At 46.7% G+C, this 15,369-nt stretch overlaps 2 protein-coding genes across 3 annotated transcripts; one reads left to right on the top strand and one right to left on the bottom strand.

The window, feature by feature from the left end:
- The first annotated feature begins 210 nt into the window (after window positions 1-210).
- LOC310957464 (actin-related protein 2/3 complex subunit 5-like) lies at window positions 211-3,618 on the top strand. Its single transcript, XM_083928037.1, has 4 exons — window positions 211-477; window positions 1,451-1,522; window positions 1,735-1,911; window positions 2,803-3,618. The coding sequence occupies exons 1-4, from the start codon at window positions 310-312 to the stop codon at window positions 2,863-2,865; spliced, it is 480 nt and encodes a 159-aa protein (XP_083784163.1). The 5' UTR covers window positions 211-309; the 3' UTR covers window positions 2,866-3,618.
- Window positions 3,619-4,952: 1,334 nt separating this feature from the next.
- rnf2 (ring finger protein 2) lies at window positions 4,953-12,959 on the bottom strand. 2 transcript variants are annotated; one of them, XM_083929132.1, is made up of 9 exons: window positions 12,911-12,959; window positions 10,786-10,882; window positions 10,121-10,281; window positions 9,033-9,115; window positions 8,808-8,940; window positions 8,617-8,716; window positions 8,162-8,334; window positions 6,507-6,696; window positions 4,953-6,178 (listed from the first exon to the last, which is right to left on the bottom strand). In XM_083929132.1, exons 2-9 carry the CDS (start codon window positions 10,870-10,872, stop codon window positions 6,077-6,079), a joined length of 1,029 nt encoding a protein of 342 aa, XP_083785258.1. In that variant the 5' UTR covers window positions 10,873-10,882; window positions 12,911-12,959; the 3' UTR covers window positions 4,953-6,076. The 2 variants fall into 2 exon arrangements, with proteins under 2 accessions (XP_083785258.1, XP_083785257.1); XM_083929131.1 differs by having other exon boundaries at window positions 10,121-10,288; window positions 10,787-10,882.
- Between the last annotated feature and the right edge of the window lie 2,410 nt (window positions 12,960-15,369).

Here is a 15,369-nt window from a genome sequence, read left to right as displayed (position 1 = left end):
ATGTCTATTTCTATTTCTTCCCCTTTTAAATTTAACTTTATTGCTTATTTTTGCTATTTTTTATCTTATTTTGTGTGGGATGATGGGAGTATGTTGTGTTACATACTCCCATCCAGTTGGTGGCGGTGTGCACCACAGGAAGTTATGGTTGCAACGCCGCCAATAAACAAGAAGAAGAAGAAGCAGAACCGGAAGAAGAAGAAGCAGAACCGGAAGAGGGGGCGGAAACCGGTAACAGTAATAGCTGCTGCTGTCTGCTGACCATAACACTCGTTTTTGCGAAGAACAATCTTTATTATCTCGTCCAAAATGTCTAAAAGTGCACTTTCCGACCGGTTTAGAAAAGTAGACGTTGATGAATATGACGAGAATAAGTTTGTGGACGAGGAAGACGGCGGAGAGAACCAGGGCGGGCCGGACGAAGCGGAAGTAGACGGCCTGCTCAGACAATATCCTTTACCTGCAAGCGACGGTAACGTCAAATGTCTTTTCAGATAATATCCTTTAACTTCAAGCGACATTAACGTTAAATGTCTTTTCGGATAATATCATTTACCTTCACGTGACGTTACCGTTAAATGCCTTTTCGGACAGGGCGCGAGCTAGCTCACAACACCATAACACGTCCTGTCCCGTTCACCTACAAAAGGACTCAGGGCTGAACGAGTGGCATTTGATACATAATTTAATACTAAATATGTCTGTTCTGAAGCGTTTGAATATTAGTCATGTTGTGTGAGACATGGGAGACGTGTGTTGCAATGTGTGCCGCTGTCAGAGCAGCGTTTCCGGGTGTCAGTGCACAGGAGGGTGCGGTCGCTGAGCTGGTTGTCTGTAAAATGAGTTCATAGCTAACTTCACTTCACTTAACCAGACTTTATCCCCGAGTTTGTCACCAGTCCACGCTCCATTCATGGTCCACACAGGGACTCGAACCAGCGACCCTCCAGTTCCCAGCCAAGTCACCTCTTTCTTTTGATGTAAAAAGACATAGACGGTAGTGTTACATACTCTAATCCAGCTGGTGGCGGTGTGCACCACAGGAAGTTATGGTTGCAACCCACCAATAAACAAGAAGAAGAAGAAGAAAAAGCAGAACCGGAAGAGGAGGAGGAAAACATCTGGAAACTGGACAGTAACAGTAATAGCTGCAGGTGTCTGTACATGGGAGACATGTATTGCAATGTGTGCCGTTGTCAGAGCAGTCCTTGGAGTCGAACCCGCTGCCTCTGCCTCGAGGACCTTCAGCCTCTTTACATGGGGCGGCCGCTCTGACCACTGTTCCACCGGCCGTCCTACAGTAGACTTTTTAAGGGTGAGAAGCAACGATGCCTCTCAGGAGGAAGCTAAGACTTTGTCGTGGTCGTTCACAGTGTCTTTGTGCTGTACGTGCATGCGTGTGTGTGTGTGACTGTACTGTGGAATTGTCGTCCTTGACTTGTTTTGCAAGGGGAACATGAATGCAGCTCTCCATGCCGTGCTCAAGAATCCTCCAATCAACACCAAGAACCAGAGCGCCAAGGTATGTTATTGTTTGTGAATAACTGCTGCTCTCAGAAGGAGATAGAGAAAATACCTCTTCACTATGAGTGTGGACATCCTCTTGTATCACATTGTTAAACAAAACGTGTCTGTAATATCTATTTGTATGCAGTTAACTTCTTCTTTTAACTTAAACTCCTGTTTAAATACATGATGTTTGATTTACAGTACTGTGTGTGTGTGTGTGTGTAGGAGCGAGCAGAGCTGCTGGTGGTCAGAGTGCTGAGCAGCTTTAAGAGCAGTGACATAGAGAAGGCTGTGGGCTCACTGGATAAAGCTGGAGTGGACCTGCTGATGAAATACATCTACAGAGGCTTCGAGACCCCCTCTGACAACAGCAGCGCCGTGCTGCTGCAGTGGCATGAAAAGGTAAGAGCCGTAATACCAGTTAAGCTCATACACATTCCACATGAGAGGGTACGGAAGCTTTTCTCACACTACCGCTCTGCATCACCTGTGTGAAGTTCACGTATTGGATGTATCGCGCGGTTTTTACATCTCATCTGCACTATTTCCAGAGTCATGCTCAGCGTTATTAAAGGTTATGAAAGCATTTGACTCAGCAACTGAATTTCTGAGCTCCAGTGTCACAGGTCGCACTCACACTGTCCTTCCGCACCGGGCCAAAACAGGTTTTTCGGCTAAAGCCTTGTGCTCCGCGCATAACTGCGGCCAGCTGTCGACCGTTCAAAAACAGTCGACTAGACGCACAAAAACGCCGAGGTCTATGGAAAGATTTGTAAACAAAGGGACGCATTGCGATAACGTCATCAATGCGTGTGACGTGTTACGGCGTGATGACGTATAGACAGCAAGAAGCATTCTCCGAGGCCCAGGTAGTGTGAGTACAAACGGGCCTGGAGGGGGGGACAAGGACCCTAAAGCACGGGGCACGGTGCGGGGGAACAGTGTGAGTGCGCCCTAAACCATTGGATTGAAGGTGTTCACCTCTGAAATGTTCATTCATTCTTCCGCTCAGTAAAACGTTTGTCTCACCTTCAATAGTCTCCCTTTGCCAGAACACACTCCAGTGCTGCAGTGTGGACTGGCTGCACGAGTTTACATGGAACAGGAAACGCTTTGGGCCGTTCCTATATTTCTTTGAACCAATCACATTTATCATCTCAGGCTGTAACACAAAAAAAGGGACTATTTCAAAGGGGTATCATGACTTTCTATAGGCACTGTACGGCATGAATGGTCAGTGCACAGTGCGCTCTGCACCTGATATCAACCTTTAATGTGTGTGTGTGTCCATAGGCTCTGGCGGTGGGAGGAGTGGGCTCCATAGTTCGAGTGCTGACTGCCAGAAAGACCGTCTGATCCTCAGAGCCCGTCTGTGATTCGAGTACGGCCGAGTGCGGCGTTCTGTTCGCGGACAGGATCCCTGTTTCTTTCTCCACTGAAGCCGAGTGCTCTCTTCGTCTTCACTTCTTTCCTCTGCTTTTTCTGCGTTCATCATTTCATTCACGCTGGAATCGGGAAGTGGTGGCAGTCAGGCAGGGGGGTGCTGGCACCTCAGACTGTCGGTGCCACGCGGAGAAGGCTCCTCTCTAACTCTGCTGGCTCCGCCTCCTTCTCTGAGTCATCCAGGTGGAGGAAATGGTGCCAACTGTTCTTGGTCGGGCCGAGCTTTTCTCATTCTCTCCCAGCTCGAAGGAGCGTCTCATCTGGGTTTCGCAGCCTTACGCTTATCGACTGTACTGTACTTTCTTTCTATTTCACACTTTTAACTCCCCACGCGACCGGACGGTAACCAACGTACTGACCTCCAGAAAAGACTCCTGTGCTCTTTAAATTGCGTGTGTTTCATTTTTCACTTCAGCATTCACGAACAGTGAAGTGCTGTGATTGTTCTTCTCACTGGAAAACAAGCTGTTCTCGGGTGGACTGTCATGCCTTTTGCCCAGTGCATGCTGGGATTGGACTTCTTTTTCTCCCCCTTATCTTTCTAACTTTGTTTATTGTTTGTTTTTTTCTACTCACACACACGGTTGTGTGCAGCCTGGCTGTCAGGTTCTTCTGCTTATATTGTTTTTTTATATTATAGCAACAAAATAAAGTACTAAAGCCGGGGCTCTGATGCACTTCTCCTGATCATTTAAGCCTCTAAAGCAGTAAAGCAATCACCTGAAGCCTATGTGTATATTTGATTATATTGTGCCCAGGCTCCCAGATAACAAAGATGTTGAAATGATGAAATGTTGCCCGCTATTCATGTTTTAAACAGGAACAGTGCACAGTCAGCTAGATTCATAATAGGGTTCCAACAGTGTGAGATTTTCACTCACGATAACTGAAGATAATATCAGGGAATACAGTATTATACATTATTATAATTATCAGTTCCAAATGACTCTTACATGAATGAAAACAGGTTGATTTGGGGTCAAACTATTTGAATTGTACCCTGAAACTACTTTTCTAATGGAAGCGTGAAAAAGTCTCCCTTTGGAAACTTTTTTTTTTTTAAAAAAGAAGCGCAGATCAGCAAGTGTACATGGGTCGGGTCGTGGGGGCAGCAGCTCCAGCAGGGGACCCCAAACTTCCCTTTCCCGGGCCACATTAACCAGCTCTAACTGGGGGATCCTGAGGCGTTCCCAGGCCAGTGTGGAGATCTAATCTCTCCACCTGGTCCTGGGTCTTCCCCGAGGCCTCCTCCCAGCTGGACGTGCCTGGAACACCTCCCTAGGGAGGCGCCCAGGGTTCATCCTTACCAGATGATCCTGAACCACCTCAACTGGCTCCTTTCAACGCAAAGGAGCAGCGGCTCTACTCCGAGTTCCTCACGGATGCTGAACTTCTCCCCCGCTCTCTAAGGGAGACTCCAGCCCCCCTCCTGAGGAAACCTTTGGCCGCTTGTGCGTGTTGGAAGCGTGTTCTGGTGTAATGGTTGAGCTTTGTCCTCTCAGGGTTCTCGTGGGCGTCACCACGTACCAAATGAGATGCAGAGTGAAATAAGGCGGGACCAGAACGGGGCATTCATAGTACAAACATGTGGGCCTTCACAGCCACTCACGCACTTTAATCGTCACCAGTTCCCTCACCCAGCTACATGGAGACTGAAACAGAGTATTAAAACATCGAAACAAACCCCTACAATGTGTCCCAAACACGTGAAAAACACACGTTCGCTCGTGTATTGTTGGACGTCCCATCTGAGCTGTGGATGAAGACGGTTTGGGCGTCATGCTCGGGCCCGGTCCGTACATCTGAGAGGTGATCCTTCGTCCCCTTCCACTGAGGAGTCGGGTGATCCAACAGCAAAGGGAGGAGGTTTGTGGAAACGGTGAATACTTCAATGGTCTGAATGTCCATGGTGCTGCAAAAATACCCCCCCCCCCTCCTCCAATCAAACACACTCCTTCCTCTCCATGTTACAAAATACATTTATAAAAGAACAAGCCATAGAGAGCAGTCACAGATATCAGGACAGTTTGTTTCTACAGGCAACAGATCGACAGCCAACACCCCCCAGCTTAAGACGGCAGCCTTCCCTCACAAAAAGACTGCAGCCATTCAAACCTTCACTGTTCTCTAGTTTTATTTCAAAGACATGTAAAAAAACAAAAACAAAACAGTTTAGAGAACTCTTACAACATTATCGGAAAAAAACACCCACAAAAACGAAACGATTTGCCCGAGGCGTTCTTTGTAGCTTCATATCACTTTATAGATGCAGTCGGATATTCTTGCGCTGCCCGCTGCTGGTCAGGTGTGTCAGTGTGAACGCACAGTTTGTGTAGTAGTGTGTAACAGATGATTTAACAGGTACTCTCTCAAAGGCCCCTCTACACTCAGGCTCCATCCACGTCACTAGGTTTTCCTTCCAAAAGGTCGTTTCCAAACAAAAAGGGGCCGCGTCCACACGATCGCTTAAGCTCCGTATCAGAAACAATCTGCGTCCATATGAACACGCCTGAAAACCCGTATCACATGACCATTCGAGTCTACTGGACACGTGCTGGTGTGAACGGGAAGCACATCGTCTAACACAGGTGGTCTTACGTGTCTCCCTGTGAGATCCAGGACCAGGGTTTTGGGTGTCGAAGACCAAAGATTTCACCTCGTTTGTCTGCTACCGTACCAAAATCTCACAGCATCAAGGGGCCTTTGCGGAGGACGTATACAGTATAATACAACGTTTCATGTGGAAAAACAAAGCATGGCTGGTTCACACTGAACGGACCCTAACCCCGGGCAAATTCTGTTAGCAGCCCGTTAGCATTAGCGCTCACATTTACCAGCTGGCTGCTGTTCTGATCTGCTACCTTCTACAGAGAAAGATAGAAAGAGACACAGAGGAAGATACAGAGAATATAAAACAAAGTTTCTTCTTTTTACATGAGTCCTTTAGAGGGTTCCACCAACCCCTCTCCTCTCCTTCAGACACACACGTTCCTCTCCTCTCGTCTGTGTGTGTGTGTGTGTGTGTGTGCGCAGGGTGTAGCCAAGTCCATGTTTACTTCTACTGGTGAGTGTGTATGCGTGTGTATGTGTATATGCATGTGTGTGTGTGTTTGGATGTGTGTGTCTACTTGTGTTCTTTAGTAGGAGCGAAGTAGAGCTCCATGGGTTTGTTCACCTTCCAGTACTTTTCGCTGACCAGCTCCAGGGAGAAGGAACCGTTCAGAACCTGTGGACAGAGTTGAAACATGCGTGACCCGGGGCTGTACCTTCACTTTCTCCGCACGCAGCACCGAGCCCAGTTTACACGTACATGAAAAACGGAGAATTCGCCTCTAAATCTTTTTTAAAACTTCGGTCAGAGTGGAGATTTTTGAAAAACTCTGGTCGCACGTTTGCATGTAAACAGAGAACAATGGGAGTTTTCGGCAGTCCCACTGAATTGTAAGGAATGGTGCATTCATGTACAGTGGTTCAGATTGAAAATATGAGGCCACTAATCACACAGGGTGAGTGTAGTTGTTGGTGTGTGCGTGTGTGTGTGTGTGTATACTCACAGTGAACTGGTTTCCAGCAGTAGGTATGTAGATGGTGTACTGTTTCTCTGAAGCTGCCTCCACATTCACAGGACTGGCCTCTGCGTTTCTTCTCAGCTCCTCCAGAGCCAGTCTGACAGCCAGGTATTTAGACAGGTGATCCACCGTGGCGTTACCAGACGTCTTAATGTAGCGAGGGACAAACTCCACACTGCAGACACACACACACACACACACACACACACATAGAGACTTTTTTCATTTGGTCGGGCAAGCGTTCAGCAGTTTTTCTCATGTCAGTCTGTCTGACATAGGAAAAACTTTCAGTATAACAATTTTTAAAAATACAAAAACAGCCCAAATCCTCGGAGCTACAGGCTCAGACGTCGTGGACAGCCCATGAGTGCTCAGTTGAGTAGGCGGCCCATAATGAGTCACATACCAATTCTCATTACTATCTGAATGTGGCCACCGTGATTGGCCTGAAACACCTCCGAAAGTGGTTTTTGACATCCGATATCAATGTGTCCTCAATGCTTTGAGAGCGTTTACCCCTGTCGTTCGAGCTGTCCAGTTGTGTTGGATCGCTCAGAGCGCATATTCAAGGGTCCCACATTCAAACGTTTGTAAATAAGCAGCCAGGTACAGTTTACAAGTGTTTAAGGCCTTGATCAGACTGCCAGAGCAAATCCATTTTGGGAACATCCAGATTGATTTTTAGAAAGTCTTTACAGCAGAGAAGCACGTGAAATACAATTTTGTATTGAAATATGATCCATTTAGATTCCTACAGCTGTCTCATAGGGATGCTACTGTTAACTGTTAACAGACACGCAGGCAACTGGGTCCCAGCTCAGACCTCCAGGAGGCTCGGTCATATTTTCTGCATTCCACAGACAGCTGCGGACCTGCACCGGCCGTGCAGCCATGATGTGGACACATGCGGCTGCGGCTCTAGGAAAGTGGTTACTTTCCTGGAACCACGCTTGAGTCCACAACAACCAATACATCTCCGCAGCTGTCAGCGGAGTGTGTGTCTGAGCCTGTCTCCACTGCGTCCACCTGTGAGGTGGTCAGCTGTGTGTCCGCCTTGCATACTCCGTGTGTAGGACTCTTATGACCAACTGTTGGACGGGGCTTACAGCAGAGAGTAGGTCAGGCACACACACACAGCTAAAACCTGATTTGCTAGTGCTGAAGCTTATTGTCAGTTAACAGTTACACGTTTAACTGTTAACATTTCTACCAACTCAGTACAGACACTGGCCGCTCTAATCCGATTTCATATTTGAGCAGCTTCTAGCAAAGCACCACGACATGACAGCCATGACTCTTTTCTCACTGTCCATCCAGGAGACAAGTACCCTAAAGCCCGGGGCGCGGTGCGGAAGGACAGTGTGAGTGGGCCCTTAAACTGAAACAGGCTGTTCATCTGCTGATCAAGAATTCCCTACGTTATAGTTTTTGTCTCCTGCTGCCGTTTCTTCTTTTTTGCATTTTAAAGCTCTTCTTACAACCTGCTTACGATCCACCACTGTGAAAATGAGAATATTTATGATTGTGCCCCGGCCTTCAGATTAAGTTCAGGAGCGAATCAACCGAGGTCAGTGTTCTAGGGTTAATGCTGTGTGTGTGTGTGTGTGTGTGTGTGTGTGTGTGTGTGTGTGTGACAGTACCTGTTGTGACCGTCGTCCTTCTCCATTAGGGTGGGATGTGGCCTAAACACCAGTTCTATTTCGCTGGCGCCACCATCGATGACAGAGTCCCCGCCCCCGTTCTCAGCAGCGTTATCCATGTCCAAACCGCTGTCGTCGCTCGTCTTGGTGCGCTTAATGCTGGGGCCGGCCTCCTGCTCAAAATGTTCAATAACAGAGCTTTTATTTTGGCAGTTGTGACAGTGATTACCCTGCTTCCTGGTAATGCACAGCAGTGTCTTCCAGGGTGTCATCATTACACTGGTCTAAAAACACTGGATACCTTCACTGGCCTCACTATTAGCAGTGTTTCTAAGGTTTAACACTTCCTTTGCTTGTTGCATTCACTTTAATGTCAAAGTTTGCAGCTGGGACACAAAATGCATCCATACCATCACGTTTGGTGTGTGTGTGAAACATCATACGCATCAACATACCTGGTTGCTGTGGACAGACGCGTTGCTACAGTGGGAGGAGTCTCCGTTGTCTTCAGCTCCACTACCGTTCTCCACTGTGTGTCTCTTACCGCGCTGCAGTCTGACAGGAACAAACGCAAATTCCATTTATTAGAGAAGACACTTTGACCGTTGTATTTGCGTTACATTTGTGAGATGAGATGTGCGTTTACCTGGTCATGGCCTGTATCTTCAGCCCCTCCTCTATGCTGTGGGACAGGGCTTGCTGGTTATTGTGTTTGCTAATGCGAGCCAACACTCTCTCTTGGTGGGCTTCGTACTCGTCGCGGCTTGGATAAATCTTGCCTGAAATGAGATTAATTATTAGGATCAATTTTCGGTGCAACCAGGACTTTCGTGTAGTGGTACATGCCCTTTAATCTCTTGTGGTTACTTACTAATGAGAGCATCAAAATTTGGGTCTGGACGCAGCGACCTCTTGGACACCAGCTTCTTACGACAGGTAGGACACTCTTTATTACTGCGAAGACAGACACATGAAGCGTTCATCGATATCATAAACTGAAACAATACGGCTAATGCAACGACGTGGACGGCTATTACAAATGCACACATTTAAAATGCATCTGTGTTGGTACGTTTAAACCAAACAATGCAGTTACAGTGAGTCGAACCTGAATAAGCAAAGGTGCTTCAGGCAACACTGGGAACTTTAGCCACAGCCACTTCCAAGTGCAAACAACGTCAGTTCTCTGAGTGTCCACTAGGGGCAGGTTTCATGATAGAGCAGTTTCTCATTGACCCCCATGTTAAACAGGCCGTTTACACAGCATCATTAAACCTGTTTGAGGCCTGGGACAAAAACCATTCTAGTCTGTATGTTTAGGTCATATCTCCATGACAACACTGTTTTATTGGAGGTTAAAGTATATTAATAATTAGGGGCGTGGCCTTGAGTGACAGCTAGCCTCTGGCCCTCACTTCGCCTCAGAGGTAAACTTCAGCCAGATGGACATACCACCCCCCCCCACACACACACCCCCCCAACGTTGTGTACATGCCCTTTTTAGGTAAGAGGAACTGAGGCGGCGTCAACGTCTGACAAGATGGTGACTCCTATACGCGAGTATGATTGGATCAAGTTCAGAGAACGGACCCCAACGGCGGCTACGTCCATCTTTTATACAGTCTATGGTTAAGCCCAGTGACAGGTGATACAGCTATGCACATGGAATAAAGAAAATAAAAAGATGTCCCATTCCCCAACCTTCTGTCCTTGAATCTTACAACGGCAGAGCTAAAACAAAAGGTAAGGAAACAGAGATGTGATATAAGATAATGGGATGAGCCCCATGTCTGATGCTCTCCCTCTCCTGAGGTCACCACTACTCAGTCCGTACAGCCCCGACATGCAGGTCACTGAAGTCGCCGGTGTCACCGCCCTCAGGTGAGATGACGAGAGACCTGAACGCCAGCGCGGGGACCCAGAGGGCGGCCCCGGGTTCTGCTGCATGTTTAAACTCACCCAGATCTTAAAGCTGTGATGATACAATCAGCGCAGAAACGGTGCAGACATTCTTTGGTTGTCATTGTGTTCTTCAACATGTCCAGGCAGATGGGACACATCAGTTCGCTGTGCAAGGACCTCGGGGACACTGCAATTTCCAGTCCATCTGTTATAGCCTCCTGTGCCAGTACGAAACAGATCCAGGTGAAGGTTAGTATACACAAAGATATGTCTGTCTGCGGAGGGGTGCAAGATCGATGATGGCTTTGTTGATGTTTAGGTATAAAGTCTTACAACCACAGTGACTAAAGAGGCGTCATTTTAATATATGGCGAGATAATATACAGGTTAAAAACAAAACCAGGCTATTTACCACCTCAAATAAGTTAACTTATCATATCCCCAGTTAGATCCATATACAGTGGAGATCACAATTAGAGAATAAATGATTTATACATGATTTAATCTGTAATGTTTGATAGAATATCAGCTGTGGCTATACCCCTGCTGAACTACCATGTTCTATAAGTCAAATAAATCCAGAATTAATACTTTGTTCTCTTAATTTTGATCTCCAGTGTATTGTGTGATTGATCAAAAGCAGTTAAAAAAAAACAAATGAAGGCAAACCCGATTTGGGTAAGTCCCTTATGTGGATGAAATGAAATACTATGAATTGTTACCTGTGGAGTTCTCTGGAGCTCGTACAGACTCAGCTCCCAGGTCTTACTGAGGGGTTGAACCCCGTTGGTCTGAACTGTCTGAGTCATGACTGCATCACTGGAACAGACAAAAACAAAATTACATGGTCTTGGAAATCCAGCGTGTAATGAGTTTTTGGTGACAAACATTAGTGGACTTGACTTATAGGGACTTAGGGCTTTACAATTTACAACAACTGCTATGCGAGACACTGACAGCAAGACAGAAGAGCATAGCATAGTGTAAAAACTCAATCCATTTCAACAGCTGGTGAAAATTAGGGCGCACTCACACTGTCCTTCCGCACCGCGCCAAAACAGGTTTTTCGGCTAAAGCCTAGTGCGTTTGACCAGTTTGAGTGCAACCGCTCCGCGCATTACTGCGGCCAGCTGGCCGTCCACGACCCGTCTGAGAGAGCTGGGCTTTTGTAGATCGAGTTTGCACGTGTACGAGCACGAGCGTGCGCACGTGTACGAGCACGAGGCCTACGGCGGTTCTGAGGTCATTTCCTGTGCGCCTGTTGGGACATAGAAAATAGAAGGAGGGACCATGCGCGGACATTTCAAACAATGGCGGTGAAAGGTTCACGTTGGTGTGATGCGGAGGTGGAGTGTTTACTGCAGATTTGGTCGATGAAAAGATTCAAAAACAGTCGACAAGACGCACAAAAACTCTGAGGTCTACGGAAAGATTTGGAAACAAAGAGACGCATCGCCATGACGTCATCAATGCGTGTGACGTGTTACAGCGTGATGACGTATAGGCAGCAAGAAGCATTTGCGCGAGGCCCAGGTAGTGTGAGCACAAACGGGCCTGGGGCGCGGAGGGAGAGGGAGGGGGGGACAAGTACCCTAAAGCCCGGGGCGCGGTGTACGTCCGTGTGTATGTATGTTATATATTATAACAATATAAAGAATAATGTAATATTTTATTCAGATAAATATCTTTGTAATAGAATTATGCTTTGTTACATACAGAACAAGGATAATTGAAGAATGACAAATGGAAGTTATTGTTATTGTTATTATTACTATATACTGTAGATAGAAGGCAAAATATTGCAGTACGTCTTATTTCAGTAATATTTATTAAAAAGGGGTGGAATTAAATCAGTTTACACTTCTCCCCACTCCTTTTCGGATATGTTTGTTATTGTACATTTATTTTTCTCTGTTTTTTTGTTTCCTTTTCTTTACGATTGCCCATTAATGCATGATCATTTTGTTTTTTCACACATTTATATATATTTACTATCTAAACTAAACCTAAACTAGTGTGTGTGTGTGTGTGTGTGTGTGGCCATGCTGCCTTCATGTGACAGACAAGAGGCGACTGTGGGGGTGGGTCCGTGTTAAATGCAGTTTGAAGGCAAATTGATGCGCGTTATCTTTCATCACATCATTTCATCAAATGTCCAGAAAAACAAAAACAACAACGGAAATGAACGCACGTTGAACGGCACGTATGAATGCACGTCGCTGCAGACCGTAACTCAGCCAACGTGACGTTACTGAGCCGATACAGATACATGCTGTCTGCGGTTATTAGCAGTGTTATCTTGTTTTACTAGCTAGCGCGACACCAAGTGTGACTGTTAAGTGGCTTTTTATTAAATCCACATTATTGACATAGCTCATCGGTGGCAGTTAATAGACAGACCCCGCGCACAGGTATCGTGTAAAATCCGTAGGGGGCTCTCGGCTAATGCTAACTAGCTAGCTAGCTAGCTACCACAGACGCTAGCTATTCTTCGTAACGCTAGCATTAGAGAGAAAACACAGCTTTAGCTACAGCACGTATGGAGCAGACAGATAATAAAGACCACACAAACACGCGGAAATAATTTTTAATATTAGAACAAATGGCACAAAGGAGCTAATGTGTAAACTACAGCGAGGGAGTCGTGAATGTAATTTGTCTCTGTGACAGAAAACAACAACAGAGCCGAGCCGAGCCGACGCTCCAGTGTGCCGAGGACTCTTGCGTGCCCTATTTGAGGCGTTTACACAGCAGCAGACTCGTACACGAACGGTCAGTGATACACAAATACAGTCATATAAAGGATATAGTCCTAGCTTGCATAAAATATGATGTTTATGTACTTACATTTTCCAGTTGTGTGTATGAGCCGATCCAGCCAGCGCGTTTAGGCGAAGGCAATATGGCGGGTGTACTGGGAGCGATGCATTCTGGGAAATTGAGGCGCTGTAGGCTACCAACGGGGACTGGGGTCCCGATTCAAGGGGGGGTGGATTCATGTGCATGAAAGCAACGGGAAGCCTTTCGTTGCACGGGTGCAGATCCGGGGGGGTGCATGTAACCACACACACACACACACACACGCACGCACACGCACACACACACACACATACCCTAAATTATTCAAAATCGAACAAATGTATTTTTAGACCACATCTAAAAAGAAATAATTGAAATGGTGGAACAAATATATTTCTATTTCACATTCCATCTCTACACACACACACACACACACACACACACACACACACAACTAATGGAGAGATGTCAGAGCGAGGGGGCTGCCAGTGACCGGCGCCCCTAGCAGTTGGGGGTTCGGTGCCTTGCTCAACAGCACCTCGGCAGTGCCCAGGAGATGGACTTGCACCTCTCCAGCCACCAGTCCACGCTCCATACAGGGACTCAAACCATCCACCCTCCGGTCCCCAGCCAAGTCACCTATGGACTGAGCTACTGCCGCCCCAAATTTTCGTCGGTTCTGAACGCAGGAAGTACTGTAACCATGGAAACCCATAAATGCGTAGCTTGTCATTGGTGAGAGAAGAGACACACTGTCAAACGCACGCAGCAGACGGATCCTGGTGTGTAAAGTCATTTCTAAAGGGCGGAGGCTCCGGCCGTGCAGGGGGACGTTGTGCAGCTGAAATGATCGAATCCTTAAACGGGATAATGGATCAGAGTGGGCTAACGTCTCTGCTCTTCTACAGCCCATTCAGGGTCACACACTGGGAACTTGATTCATCCATCCATTCATCCATTCAGTAGGCTGCTCACGTCGGTCATCTGGGCTGTAGTTTACATTGTTTCCACCAGACGACGGTAGAGCTCCAGTGTAGCCTGTTGGATATGGATCACTGATTTAAGGACCATTTATTTGAGAAGCGTTCTGGAAGTCTCAGTCAACAAAAGGGTTGTTTCACCATTCATTAACTAGCTTACATGTCAGTGGAAACCAGGGTCTAACTGCCGTCGTAGTTGTTGTATAGAAACAGCACAGTAGTTTCCACAGCTGTAGAGTCTTTGGTAATTGCCCGCACACCAAGTGGATCAATGGGGACATTAGCAGATAAAGGATCCAGGTTGACATGTCTGAGGGACAAATAGGCCTATAGTGTACAAACATGTGAACAGGCAGTCATGGGTTCTGCTAAAATGTGTAAATGATGGAGGCGATAGTGCCAATTAATAGACCTAGAATAACGAGGTTCATAAAAAGGATAAGACGAGCAGTGGCGTGCACAGACTTTATGAAGGGCAGCGGCGCAAAGGGAAAAAAGGGCACATATTGCCCATCCTCACCACTGAAGAGGACACTTTAGCACAAGTTTAAGTACCTAGAGGGCACTTTAACATGCGTTTGGGTCCTAGAGGGCACTTTAACATGCGTTTTGGCCCCTAGAGGACACTTTAACGCACGTTATGGTTCCTAGAGGGCACATTAGCACACGCTTTGGTTCCTAGAGGACACTTTGGGACGCGTTATGGTTCCTAGATGGCAGTTTAACATACGTTTTGGTTCCTAGAGGACACTTTAGCACATGTTTTGGCTCCTAGAGGGCAGTTTAACATACGTTTGGTTCCTAGAGGACACTTTAGGACGCGTTATGGTTCCTAGAGGGCAGTTTAACATACTTTTTGGTTCCTAGAGGGCACTTTCACACGCTTTGGCTCCTAGAGGACACTTTAGCACATGTTTTGGTTCCTAGAGGGCACTTTCACACGCTTTGGCTCCTAGAGGGCTCTTTAACACGCGTTTTGGCTCCTAGAGGGCACTTTAGCACACGCTTTTGTTCCTAGAGGACACTTTAACACACGTTTTGGTTCCTAGAGGACACTTTAGCACACGCTTTGGCTCCTAGAGGACACTTTAGCACACGTTTTGGTTCCTAGAGGACACTTTAGCACACGCTTTGGCTCCTAGAGGGCACTTTAACACACGTGGCAACAACTGGGCCACGATCCTGCCCCCCTGTGCACGCCAGTGGTCTCATTTAATGTGATATGGGTAAAAACTTTGAAACTGACAATCTGGAGACTGAGGCCTGTCAGAGACAGACTCATCTTCAGTCAGGTCCAGATTCTCCTCCTCTAACAGTCACGAGTTCCTCATATGTTTATTTATTTCCTGTTCTAAAACTATAACTGAGGAGTAGGTGTAAACTCGAGATGAAATCAAAACATTTGTAAAGTATAAATGAAATAACTTTTTCATTTGTGGTGAGGAACGCGTGCCTCCAGTGTATCACATCATATTAGTGCTACAGTCTGCAACACGACTGGGAACATACACAAAAGGAGTTCAGAGG

This window comes from Echiichthys vipera (assembly GCF_963691815.1).
Source record: "Echiichthys vipera genome assembly, chromosome: 15".
Lineage (NCBI taxonomy): Eukaryota > Metazoa > Chordata > Actinopteri > Perciformes > Trachinidae > Echiichthys > Echiichthys vipera.
This window is presented reverse-complemented; position numbering and strand designations above follow the sequence as displayed.